At 45.1% G+C, this 12,688-nt stretch overlaps 1 protein-coding gene across 4 annotated transcripts in view; it reads left to right on the top strand.

Moving 5' to 3' along the window:
• The window catches only part of Kek5 (leucine-rich repeat, immunoglobulin-like domain-containing kekkon 5 protein), a 214,778-nt gene that overhangs the window by 189,622 nt on the left and 12,468 nt on the right, over window positions 1-12,688 (top strand). For all 4 annotated transcript variants that reach the window (XM_076440245.1, XM_076440234.1, XM_076440264.1 and 1 more), the window contains 2 exons: window positions 6,406-7,307; window positions 9,038-9,560. In XM_076440245.1, coding sequence (XP_076296360.1) covers window positions 6,417-7,307; window positions 9,038-9,560 — 1,414 coding nt within the window. In that variant the 5' untranslated portion in view covers window positions 6,406-6,416. The remainder of the gene's footprint in view (window positions 1-6,405; window positions 7,308-9,037; window positions 9,561-12,688) is intronic.

Genomic DNA, 12,688 nt, shown 5'->3' with positions numbered 1-12,688 from the left:
TTACCAACATGGAACCGTGAGAGCTCTCGGTCGTGTTCCCTCTTTTTCTCCGATTTTTCGTACGCGTTGGAAGATACAGACACGGCCCTTCTTCCTCAGGGCGCTGCTCCCTCTTGGAGAGTTTTGGAATAAATTCAAATAGTAAGAACGTCGTCGTTGTCGTAGTCGTCGCCGGTGCAACCGTCGTTTCCTTCGAGCTAGTCTTCCCCGACGTTCTATCCCGGAGGGAGGTACAAAATGAATTGTACTGGTCGCCTCCCCGCGGCGGAAAGAGTAATTTGATGCACAACCTTGGACTCCACGGACCCGACGATAATAAAAGGGGTAAACTGTGCAGGGCGTCGTGTTGTATTAATTTAACTTCAGCGCCGCGACGGCCGACGCGACGACAAGGCACAGCGGGCTACACCGAAACGATATTAAACTAAATTGCCAACGGTCCGCGTTTTAGGTGGCTCGCCAGGATCCCAGATTAACGGAACAGGCTAAGAAACGGAAAGAAAACGGGCCGGGCGGAGCCATGCGAATACACGGGAAAGGAACTAGGGAAACTGCGGGGGTGGACTCGGCAAACGAAGATGGCGGTCGGTCCCTCCGCCGCCGCCGGAACTGTTACGCGAAAGTTCAGTTCCCTCTTGTTGATCGTACCATCCTGGTTACACAGTTCAAAATGGTTTTAATTAAACCACCGCGCGATGCTTCGTATCGAACATTTCGGAAAACAAATGAAAATAGATAGTGACTCCCACTAATACTCGGACACTCTTAAAAACACCGTAACTTTTCAAATATTGGACTATGCGATTTCAACTTTTTTGGAAAGCTAGAGCAATTAGTTTACCACAGGATGTGAAAAGAAATTTTTTCAAAAATTGCATTTGACCGGAATTGTAGAGGAAATACTAAAAGATCCATTTTACAACTTTTTTATACGGGCCTATATTGAAATTTTGAGAAATATGGTTTGTAGATCTGTGTGGGTTGTATGCATTGTGAAAGTTTCATCGAAATCGGTTGAAGCGGGGAAAAATGACCGTCATTGAAAGATGTAAGAATTCTTAGATTTACTGCTATTATAGGCAGTATATTATAGAAAATCTTGAAAATCTGAAATTTTTACCATCTTTAAACAGATCTACAGAACGTATTTTTTAAATTTTCAATATAGGCCCACATAAAAAAGTTGTAAAATGAATCTTTTAGTGTTTTCGCTACAATTCCGACCAATTGCAATTTTCGAAAAAATTTCTTTTCACATCCTGCAGTGAACAAAATGCTCTAGCTTCCGAAAGAAGTTTGAATCGTATAGTCCAATATTAAAAAGATTTGTCGCGTTTTTTAGAGCGTCCGAATATTAATGGGAGTCACTGTACATAGGTTCTAACTTGAATGGTGGGAGCTTAGGAATTTTGTATTAGAATGCGATAACGTCAGAGTTTTGAAGGTCTGGGTTAGGCAAAGGTTCGAACACGATGCGGCAAGGGCAGAGGACGAGGCAGAGTTTGAGGACGACGCGAGGATGAAATCACGAGTTTGTATAGTATTTTGGGTGCAAAACAGGAAGCTTTATCTACGTAGAATGAAATGAGGTTGGTGCACAACGCCCCTCGGGGTACGGACGTTCTTTCCCGGGGCTTTTTCCTCGAGCGCCGGTGTTTCACCCGATCGTTCTGACGCGACGCCGATCGATCCCCTCCATTTGACTTGTAAATATCCGGCCGACGAGGACATTAGATATGCATAAGGCGAAAGTAAAGAGTTTATGTGCCTTCTATGTACACCGTGCGCGAGAGAAACGGGAGCTGGAGGAGAGGATGAATTTCGAAATGGCGTGGTTAACCAAAACGACGGGGGGTCGAAGACTGGTGTCCTTTGGAAACACACCGTCCGGAAGACACCTTCTACGAGCACCTTGTTCCAGGATGTGCACAGTCGGAAGGAGTTTGACATGGACATACGTTCCCGCGAGAGTGTGTGCGTGGCTCCTACCCGCAACCAGTAACACACCTGCTGTTTGCATACCTCAGAAAAATACACCCCCTCGAGGTGGTCTCTGTTTTTCTCGTTACAGCCGGACTCCAAATTGCCGCGGTTCTCTATCAATCAAAGCGTCCGGACACGCGTGTTGGTCACCTCGGCCGTTCCCATAAAAACTTCATCGATCATGCCAGCTGGCAAGATTGTTATCTCCTGACACGAGCCTGGACCTTTCTTTGGGCTTTCGCGATGTGAAAAACCGAGTCTCGCCCCATTCGAGCCATCCAACTAATAGCACAGAAATTTTACAGCGTCGAAGGGCTCGTTTGATAGTTTACTAAAAGGAGAACCCTTTCTGCAAAGTTTCGTTGAAACGTAGAAAAAAGGCATGAATTTCTTTGCGCAAGGAAAAGAGCAGCCGGAAAAAAATATGTTTGCTTCGCTTTCAATAAGTGTCAACAAGCCGAAGGATTATTAATTTTATTTTAAATTTAATATTGTTTGAATATTGATATAAAAATTTATGTATGTAATATTATTTGAGGGGGTAATACTATTGATAGAAATTTTATATAGAATTTAGAAATATTATTATAATAAATTAATATAAAAATATTTATGTATGTAATATTATTTGAGAGGGTAATACTATTGATAGAAATTTTATATAGAATTTAGAAATATTATTAAATTAATATAAAAATATTTATGTGTGTAATATTCTTTGAGGGAGTAATATTATTGACAGGAATTATAGAGCACATCCGAATGAATTTTGCAGATGGGTTTCCCCGTCCTAAGAAATTGTAAGCCGGCGATGTTATTCACAGAGATCTGAGTCCATCAGAGAAGCGGTCCTCGGTTTACTAAACCGATCTGCAAGCCGTTAACAGTTTTTCGCGAGGCTTCTGGGTCTCGAATCGTCTGCTTTATTTCCCATCGGCGCGGGACGGTCGGAAATGAAAAAAGGAACGCGGGATAATTTCGAGTCGTTACGGTGCGGCGCGCGATGATTGCGATTCGGAACGGTTCGGAAGCTTCCGGGAATCGGTCCGAAATTGCTGGTGCATCGATTAACGTATCTTTTCACATGCTAAAAGGCGATCCGCGGATTCACCCGTTCCTGCCAGCCCGTCGACGAATCATTCTCGATTAATATCCGCCATTTCGCGAGCAATCGACGAAGCGCGAGCCAATGAATTATGGGCCGGTTTGCTCTGCTATTATAAATCCTATCGATTGCCTTTCCCCACTGTCACCGCGATGTACTCCGGCGATCAATGCCACGTTTACGATTCCGTACACAATCGTCGAACGATCGAGAACGGATACAACGATACAATTATACGATATGTTAATCAAATTGAGACTGGCGCGTGCGCGATCCAAACGCACGATGCTGACCGTTGAATGAATTCCAGTTTTGCCAGGTTAAATCCGGCGTCGATGTTTAAAATTTCATCTATTGTTCCCAATGCAAACGCGCGCGAGCACGGTGCCCGTTCGCATCGGTGACTGTGTCAGTTCAACTGCTGCTCGGGGAAGCTAATACTCGCGGATTGACAATAGGTATTAAATACGGGATAATCGTATTAGCGCCGGGAACATCTACATTCAAGAAATTCAGATTATTCGCCGACCTATTCGATATGTCGGTCTTGCTGGTAGAACCGATCGACCGATCATAATCTCGAACCCAATGCAATTCGGGAGAAGCAGGTTCAGTGTGAAATGAGGTCGATTTGCTGGAAATGACATTTTCAGAAGCTACTGGTGTCTCTTGCAAGGAGCGTGTGCAAATTAACCCCTTGTTGTATCATTTACTTTACAGTTACAGTGATTAAGAAGACGTTTTTATCCCCGAGAATGATGCAGAAGAGAAAAGAGAATTTATATTTTTAGCATGGCTACGTTTATTTAAATGCTTAAATATTGATTACTGGACTGCGGATTTTATGCATTTATGACAAAAATGAGTAGGTGTAATTTAAAATAGCAAAAATGTTAGGGAAATTTAAACATTCTATTATTATTTTCAACCTATTGAACATATTAAGAGAGAAAATAAATTTCTATGTTATTCCGGTTTGTTGCAATCCAGGTGCAAAATTTTTATTCTGCGTAAAGATCCGCTGTCTAGTTATGGTATAAGTTATACTATGATTTGCTATAATTTTTTTCTACTTTTACAAAACAAACAACAACTTGTAAAACAGCCTGTAGTTTCCGATTCTAAAAACATACTTGTGCGTTCATTTCCGAAATTTTTCTTTTCTTCTTCTTTAAAACGAATAATTTTATTCGCCACGTATTCGCTCGTTATTTGAAATCACAATTGTTCAACGTAGTCTGCGACCGATCGAACGGAGGATGAAGATGATTGGAAATGTTGTTCATTATCGATGCGAGCACTTTTTTCTTGAATGAATGACGCGACTGATTATAGCAATCGCTCCATGTTCCTGTCAATATCCATTGGAAAACTCATTGTGCTGGATGAGACGATTGTTCGCGCGTTAGCGACCGGCGATAACGTAATTCTTTCAATTCCACGAGCGTGGACCGATTATTGCGCCACACCATTCGCTGTCAATTAAGGCTGCGCTTTATAGCTGGGTATTTTTTTTTATCCCAGCTACAATCGGCCGGCGGCAGCTTACGCAGACGCAATAAATAACGCGATTCGAAGATAATGCAAATCCCCCCGACCGTGCCCGCGGCCTAACAACGTGAAATAATCGCGTGGGTGTCGATCGAATCCCTTCACGGGAAACGTAGATGAAGAATAATTATAGTAAAATCGTATTACACGAAATTGTATTATTGGCAAACCGATCAGTGTTCTCGCGATCAGTCTCCGGCCGTTCGTTCGTGTTTAGAGACAACACTTTGTTCTGTTGAACGTAACACAAGCTAAACAAATTATAATAAATTTGAAAATATGAACAATTTTTCTTACATTCAAACATTCAATATTTCTGTTTTTTTTTAAATTATTATAACATATTTAAGTTACAGACACGATTCAAATAAATCTTGAAAAAGATCCAAACTGATAATTCGTGATAAACGATCGAACCATTGCGCCGAAAACATTTAAAAATTTATTGTCAGCAAATACGATCGATAGAAGAAACATATTTACTAAACAAATTATGTTTTTAATCAAGTGAAACAAATCTGCGAATTTTTCCCCGTCTACGTTCTTTATCAAAATTGATTTTCATTTCGTTCATATTTCGTTAACTTTCAATGTATTGTCAACGTGTTTTCTATTACTAACTAAGCTCCATTGTATTTTATAAATAAAATACGAATTAACGGAATACAGCAGGGGTGGTGGCCGCAGAACGGAAGGAAAGCGAGGAAGGATGTAATGAGAAAAATGGAACGCACAACGAACCACAGGATCGTATTTATTTTGTCTTGGAGCGGTTCGCCGCGAAACCGGGCACAAAAGGATCCTCTCTGACCCCCTCCGGTCCTGCGACGATAAAGTCCAGCGGTGCGACAAAGCACGCGGATCCACGAGTTCCCAGCCACGGGCGGAGACTTGAAAAAGTTCTCCGGTTCGAGAGCAGAATGCTCGCACGAGCCATGCATGCGGAAAGTTCTCGCCCGCTCGAAGACACCACCTAGTCTACTTCTCTCTCTCTCTCTCCCTCTCTTTCGATTCACCTCTCCCCGACAACCGAATCCCCGATTCCACGACGAGAAATAAATTTTCGCGACCCTACCCATTTATTTCTCCTTCGACGACGCCCGCTTTTCCGCGCGGCCGAAGTTAATGGACTTGACGAGACCCTCTCTGACTTTTACTCGGCTCGAATTCGGCGTTATTTAGGAGAGAGCGGGGCTTGAATAACGAGGATCGCGGGGTTGCGATCGGTAACTTTTGCCTGGGGATGAAAGGGTCTTGTGGAAGCGTAATTATTAGACTCGTAATAAGGATTTCGAATGCTCGGAGCGAGGCACATTGACCTATCTCCGTTCGTTAACGCGTTCCGTTCGGTTTTTCATCGACCATTAAACAAACTTATCTGCTTTGTTCTATACTGCATTTTTTATAATGTCCCATTGTATTGGTGGAAATGAATTCTACAGTGTTAAACTTGTTATAAAATATGTGTTTATGAATCCGTTCATTGATAACTCCTTCACGCGAATGAATCAGCGAATGAACAGCGAATGAATATTCATTTAATTCGTTGGTTTAAGGGCGTAAACGATGCTGCTGATATCAGCCGAAGAATCCCGCGCACTATATTTCCACTCTTTCCTATTTCTCTTCCCCGCGCAATTAGCCGGTGCATCGCGCACCGGCCGGCATCGCCGCCGAATGAATCAAGCAGCCGCAATTACTTCGAACGAGCCACTGTTCTCGCCGAAGGTCTCTAATCCGCGCCATTATGTTTCTCATGTTAACAGAAATCCTCGGGATGGAGTTAGGAGCAGTGAGACTGTTGCTTTACTCGACGCTGATGGTGGTCGCGTGCTGGAGCTACGAGGATTGGTCGACAGGATGTTCTCCAGCGTGCAAGTGCACGTGGGCGAACGGGAAGAGGACTGCCGAGTGTATCAACCGGAACCTGACAGAGATCCCGAGCAATCTATCGTCCGAGATCCAGAGGATCGATCTAACGGGAAACCGTATATCTCAGCTGAGTTACAACTCGTTCAGCCGGGTGTCCTTGGTAAATCTGCACAAGCTGGTGATGCAGAGGTGCGAGATCGAGTCGATCCATACGAACGCGTTCAACGGGCTGAAGATCGTGATCGAGATCGATTTGTCCTGGAATCGCATCAGAACCCTGCACCCAGGCACGTTCAACGAGACCGAGAAACTGAGGACGGTGTTGCTGGATAACAACAAGCTGAAGGTGTTGCAGAACGATCTGTTCCGGGATCTGATTTTCCTGCAGAAGGTGACGGTGTCTAACAACGAGCTGGAACGAATCGACGAGAGGGCATTCTACAATGTGACGAAACTGCAGAAGATCAGTCTGCAGGGTAACAATCTGACTACGCTCAGGGTGAAGAGCTTCGAGAACCTGACGAACCTCAATAGCCTCGAACTCCAGAACAATAAATGGAACTGCAATTGCCATCTGAAGGAATTCCGCGATTGGACGATCAAGCAGGTATTGTACACGAAACCCACCAGGTGCCACAACCCGCAGGGACTGCGGGATCAGATGTGGGATGATATCAGCAGCGACCAGTTCGCCTGCATGCCGGAGATCTCTGAAATCGGACCCCCCCTTAGGATCGAGAGCAGCAAGGTCAACGTGTCCTTCTGGTGCAAAGCGACCGGAACTCCGCAACCCAAGGTAAACGAAAAATGACCGTCGACTCTTTTCTTCGGGGTAGTTGGTTGGAAACGGTACTCTTTCTCTCTCGCGGCACCGAACCGTTGTAAGCGGAAAAACAGTAAACCAGGGAAAGACTGGCCGCGGTAGCTAACTCGAGAGCAATTTAGCGTACAATCTGGCTTGATGCGGCCAACTGAAAAGATTGCGCCAGCTGAACTGGCGTTCGGCTAACTTAGCCAGAAACTTCTAAACGTCCTTAGCCCGGCTACCTTGCTCCGTGATCGCGGAGTGGAAACTCTTTCGCTCGCCGGCCGCGTTTTTTTCTTCCTTCCAGGGCGAATCTACCTATTACCGCGGTATTTTTATCCGATGAGATTAAAATACGTAGATTAATCTAGAAGTCGTCGGGATTCGAACGCGGAAATTTCCAGAACGATCCCTTTCTCGTTGCATAAATCTACCACCGGCTTCCGGGAGATAAACGCCGCCGTGTTGACGCTAAGCTGGGACAAATAGTGGGCTTCTGTCCTCGCGGATTGTCGCTTAATACGCGCGAGAATTCGTGCGTTTTTGTGCGCCGCGGCGGACTCGCTGGAACCGTGTCGAGGAATTTCTTCTCGATTTAATGAAATTCTTTGATTCCGCGCGGAGAATTTGCGCAGCCGGAAAAACGTCGAGTGGTGCGGGATCAGAGAAAAAGACAAACCCGCCCCTTTCGGTACCTGCCGCGCAAAAGGAAGGCATAGTTACGTGAGTCTCTGCGTGTAATAACGAAGTCCTTTCAGATTTTTCCCGGCACGAAGACTGAAAATTAAGAACGCCTTTAAGGTGAGCTACCACATTGTCCGCACGTACGCGGGAGAGTGCCTCGCCTACATTTTCGACTTTGCCCGGCAAAGCTCTGTGTGCCATGGTTTTTCGGCAGGTTGCAGAATATAATTATTCAGAGAAACGTGCCGGCTTAAATTTAAGGGACGTCGTTTGTGTTTAGCCAGTCTCGTGATTTTATATGTGCGGTACAAAAAATGGTTATAATGTTCTTTTATATGACTGTCGCCTATTCAGAAGCGTTAGCAAAAGTTTCGGATGTTTTCCACGGAGTTTGAGAGGATTGTGACGTAGAGATGACTGTGGTGAACGGTTCCAGCGATTTTGGATGGCCGAGAGAATCGAATTCTTGAAAATATTGACTTTGTTTTAGCGAGAACGGTAGGAATACGTGTCGCGAATGGCTAGTAATATAAAATTTTAAATTATAGTATAAATTAGTAAATTTATTAAATTTATGAGAGAAAGATTTAATATTAGAATGTAAATTAGTAAGTTTATTATATCATTTAAAAGGAGAGGTTAAAATTATATAAAAAATTAGTACATTTATTGTGCAATATAAGGTAAAAATTTAATACGAGTATAAATTAGTAAATTTATATAAACTTTAAAATTGAGAGGAAATTTTAAATATTTTTCTTGTTTTGAATTACACCTACTCCTTTTCGTAATAAATGCATAAAATCCGCAGTCTAATTATTATATGTATAGTGATATCATAGAACTGTTTGACAGACATATTCCCCAGATTGAGATAGATTTCTCCGTCGATCCGGCCCCCCGGGAAAGAGAGCGTGAAAAACGACGAAGCAAACCTTCCGAAAGGTTCTCCGTTTGCTGAGTTAGTCGTTCGACGTCGAACGATGTCTTGTCTGGTGATTGAAAGGGCTCACGGGAATGTTGTTTCTCGCTTTCAGCTCTCCTGGATCCATCGGTCTCGGTTGCTGACCAACGAGACGAGACGGCACAACGGCGAGAGGGGCTACGTCCTGAAGTCGAACGGCCACTGGTTGAACCTCACGATCCCGGACGTCACGGCGTCGGACAAGGGCGATTACATCTGCGAAGCGAAAAGTCCTGGCGGTGATACCCAGAAAAACGTGACCCTGACGATCGCCGGCGACGCTGTAGGCGGCAAGGATAACATAATCAGCTTGCCGTTAGCCTTAGGCTTGGGTGTGACGGCGTTGCTGCTTCTGATCGTCACCGTGTCGCTTTGCGTGTGTTATTGCCGTCGTCGTCGGACCAGGCACGACGAGAAGAGCCTGGAAGCCGCTTCGATAGAACACCATGGCCTCGGCGAGCAAGAGAAGTCGCTGATCACAACGATAAATCCAGTGGTGAAACCACCCAGACGGTACGAGGCGCCGTCCGTGACGTCGCACGGCACCGAGATGACGGAGCTGAACCGTACATTGCTCGACAACGACTCGGTCTTTGGTCAGTACACAGCCTACATTACTAAACAGTGCGTGGCCAGGTGCTAGCTACTAACTATTTGTTACTTCCGCCGAGCGATCACGGCGAAACGTGGAACGCTCGCGGGACGGCCGGTGTTTGCCAGGGTTCGATGGTGTTGCGTGTGAGAACGGTGTGCGCTAGTTTCGAGGAAAACGGAGGAGTAATTGCCTGCCTGGCTCGTGGCTATTACCTTTCTCGAGATGCTAAGACACGGAATAGTCCCCTGCTGATTTTTCTCCTCGATCTACGGGTCGAGGCCAGGTGCTATGAAACTGGGGACGGTTCCAATGGGAAATGCTGATCGGACAGGGGCGTTAACCGAGCGGTTCTTTCTAGGTTCGATGATACTGTATCCCAATCCTGGAAAAATATGAAAATTCTGACCACCTCCTACAGTGTTTACGCGATGAATGGCCCAAATGTTGGGCTACGATTGTCCCAGAACTATCCTCAATACCTAAACTTCTTTACCTTTCATTATTTGTCAAATATATTGGCGAAAGTTCCATAGAAAAATAATGGAAGCTAAAGAAGTTTTGTTATTGGATTAGTTATGAAGAAGTCTAGACATTTATCGAGAAAACGCTGTATTACTTGATTTTCAATTTATAAAAGCACTAGGAATTGAAACATCGAAGTCTTCCCTTCGTAAATGTTTAGTTTCCGAGGTAAAATAGCTCCGAATGCAAAGGGTTAATAATATCGAAACCCTAATCGAAATAAGACAGAACTGATAATCTCGTAACAGTTATTAGGTCGGAAAGAAAGCTCCTGCGGTTTCTATTATAAAATCAAAATAACAAAAACCGCAAGAACTTTCTTCCCGACCTAATAGAACATTTTCTCGGTTCTCGTAACTATTTCGAGAACCGAAATCGAATTCGTAACCGTGTTCAACCCCTGCGTAAAAGTAACAGCCTGTTCCGGAATGATTATTTAAGAGAGAATGATGGAGCTCCTTTCGATACGCTGTCTGTGGATAAAGCGTTAATTTAAAAAAGAAACAGGAGCCACTTGGATAACGCCCCGTTGTCGGTAATTGGACCGGATATCGAGAAAAATCGATCGACGCCACTCGAACGAAAGATTCTCACAATGAACTGCCGAGATTGAATCGAGCGTGGGTATTGTTAATGCGAGCGAGCCATCAATCTTCCGGTTTCCTTGGAGAGAACAACCGCGGTATAACATCTACGGAACGGTATCATCGCTAATTAGGGGATAGAGTAGAGATGAATGGAATTGTAAACGGCGAATGTATTTAAGTTTAAGACGATTCCGCTCCGAAACGTTGCGGCGAGGTTCAGTAATCCCGGCGGCAGATAAACGAGGCGCCATTGATCCTGGGTTAACAAGTATCGAGCGGGACCGTTGCAAGATTAATGAGAGCGTGCAACACGTAATGATAGAGGGGAGAAAGGCATTCGTCATTTGTGTCTGGCTGGCAGCGATATACCGTTTTTCCCGAAGAAAACCGCGCGTCTGTGTTCGACGTCGGCCGTCGTTAATTTGACGCGGCGTATCTGATCGTCGTATCCCTGAAACGCGCCGTTTCGCGGACTATTTTCATAGAGATGTAAATAGACGCGGCGCAACCGTAGCCAGTAAATTATACGTCGGCGGGAAGCGTTCGGGAGGATTCCATTATGTATTTCGTTCTCTCGAGGGCGTAGTCTCGATCCAGAGTTGTAAGAGTTCAGGATACGCCTTCTCGTTTCTCTCAGCAGTGAAAAGCGCTAGATAAAAGATCAATCTAGGCCGCGATCGCCCTCAAAAGTCCCATTTTTACGGAAGCATAAAGCTGCGACATGCTGCCGAATAATGCAAATTACGCCTCGTAAACGTGAAAATAGGAAAGGGGGATCTTTGCATTGTAAACAATGAGGACAAGCTGCGATCGGGATCGTTATGTACGAGGCAGGCTCGGGCTTGGATTCGTGACAGTACAAAGGGAGAGCAATAATCGTTAGGCTACTCTCTCGGACAGAATTAGCAAGCTGCCGTTTTATTGGGAACGATACGACTCTGCGGTCGTGTATTCGCGTGTCCCTCCGCGAGTCGTTCCCTATGTAATTTCGTAGACGGTAATTGAAATTGTCGGAGCCTCCCAGCATCCGCTCGTCTCGGCTAACCTCTTCGTAACCCTTTGCATCCGGACGACTGGTCTCGCGCAACCTTTTTTCCCTTCACCGGTGTCCCACTTTCTCTTCCGACTGCTATCGAACGGCGCTCGAGCACTCGGGGAACACACACGGGTCACGGTGGAAGGTCTACGATCATCTCTCCCGTTTACCTGGCCACCTACAATCGGGGAAAAATGATGTTTTGTCAACTTTTTCTTTATCTGAGCCTGTAACGATAATTTAAAACATTTCATCGAAATCGGTTAATGATGCAATGAGCTACAAACGTGTAAAATCTGCGACTTTCACCCTTAAGCTCTCATCTTTAAACGTGTGTAGCTCATTGAACCTGCCTAATGTCGTGCAACGATCAATTTGTGAACGCTGTTCGTCAATTTGTTAAACATTTTCACCTCGCTGAGGGCCCAAAGGACTCGGATGAAAATGAACACGAGTAAAAACGAACGCGGACGCATCTTCGCCGGTCTCTATTCCATTTTCTTGACAGATTCGTTAGGAATCGCGACCCCCATTTAATTTATAAACTCGAACGCGTGTTCGCTGAACTCGTACGGCTCGACCCAGTTCTACCGCGATGAAATTTTATCTCGTTCGGGCGCGCGATCGATTCACCGGTATTCGCGATAGAAGCCGCGACAGCCTCTCTGCATTATGTAACGCGTTTGGATATCGGTACCTGGTATCGGACCTTCCATCAAACTTGGCGTGCGACGCTACCGACGGTTACAGGATGCTACCCTCGTTACGTCCTCCTTATCGTTGCGAAACCCCCTCTAGCATCGTCCGCTTAAAAGCTGACTGCAAAGCTGATCGACCGGAACTCGAATCGGTAATCAAAGGTAATCTTCGAGCATACTCGGCTGTAGCCGCGTCTTCGCCATAGGCAGGCTTACCTACCACTCACAAATCCGACACTATACGCAACACTGATTCGAGGGGTGGTTCAGATATGGCTCCCACGGA

Source organism: Lasioglossum baleicum, chromosome 2, assembly GCF_051020765.1.
Source record: "Lasioglossum baleicum chromosome 2, iyLasBale1, whole genome shotgun sequence".
NCBI lineage: Eukaryota > Metazoa > Arthropoda > Insecta > Hymenoptera > Halictidae > Lasioglossum > Lasioglossum baleicum.
Note: the sequence above shows the minus strand (reverse complement) of the source record. Positions and strands in the feature narration are given on the sequence as shown.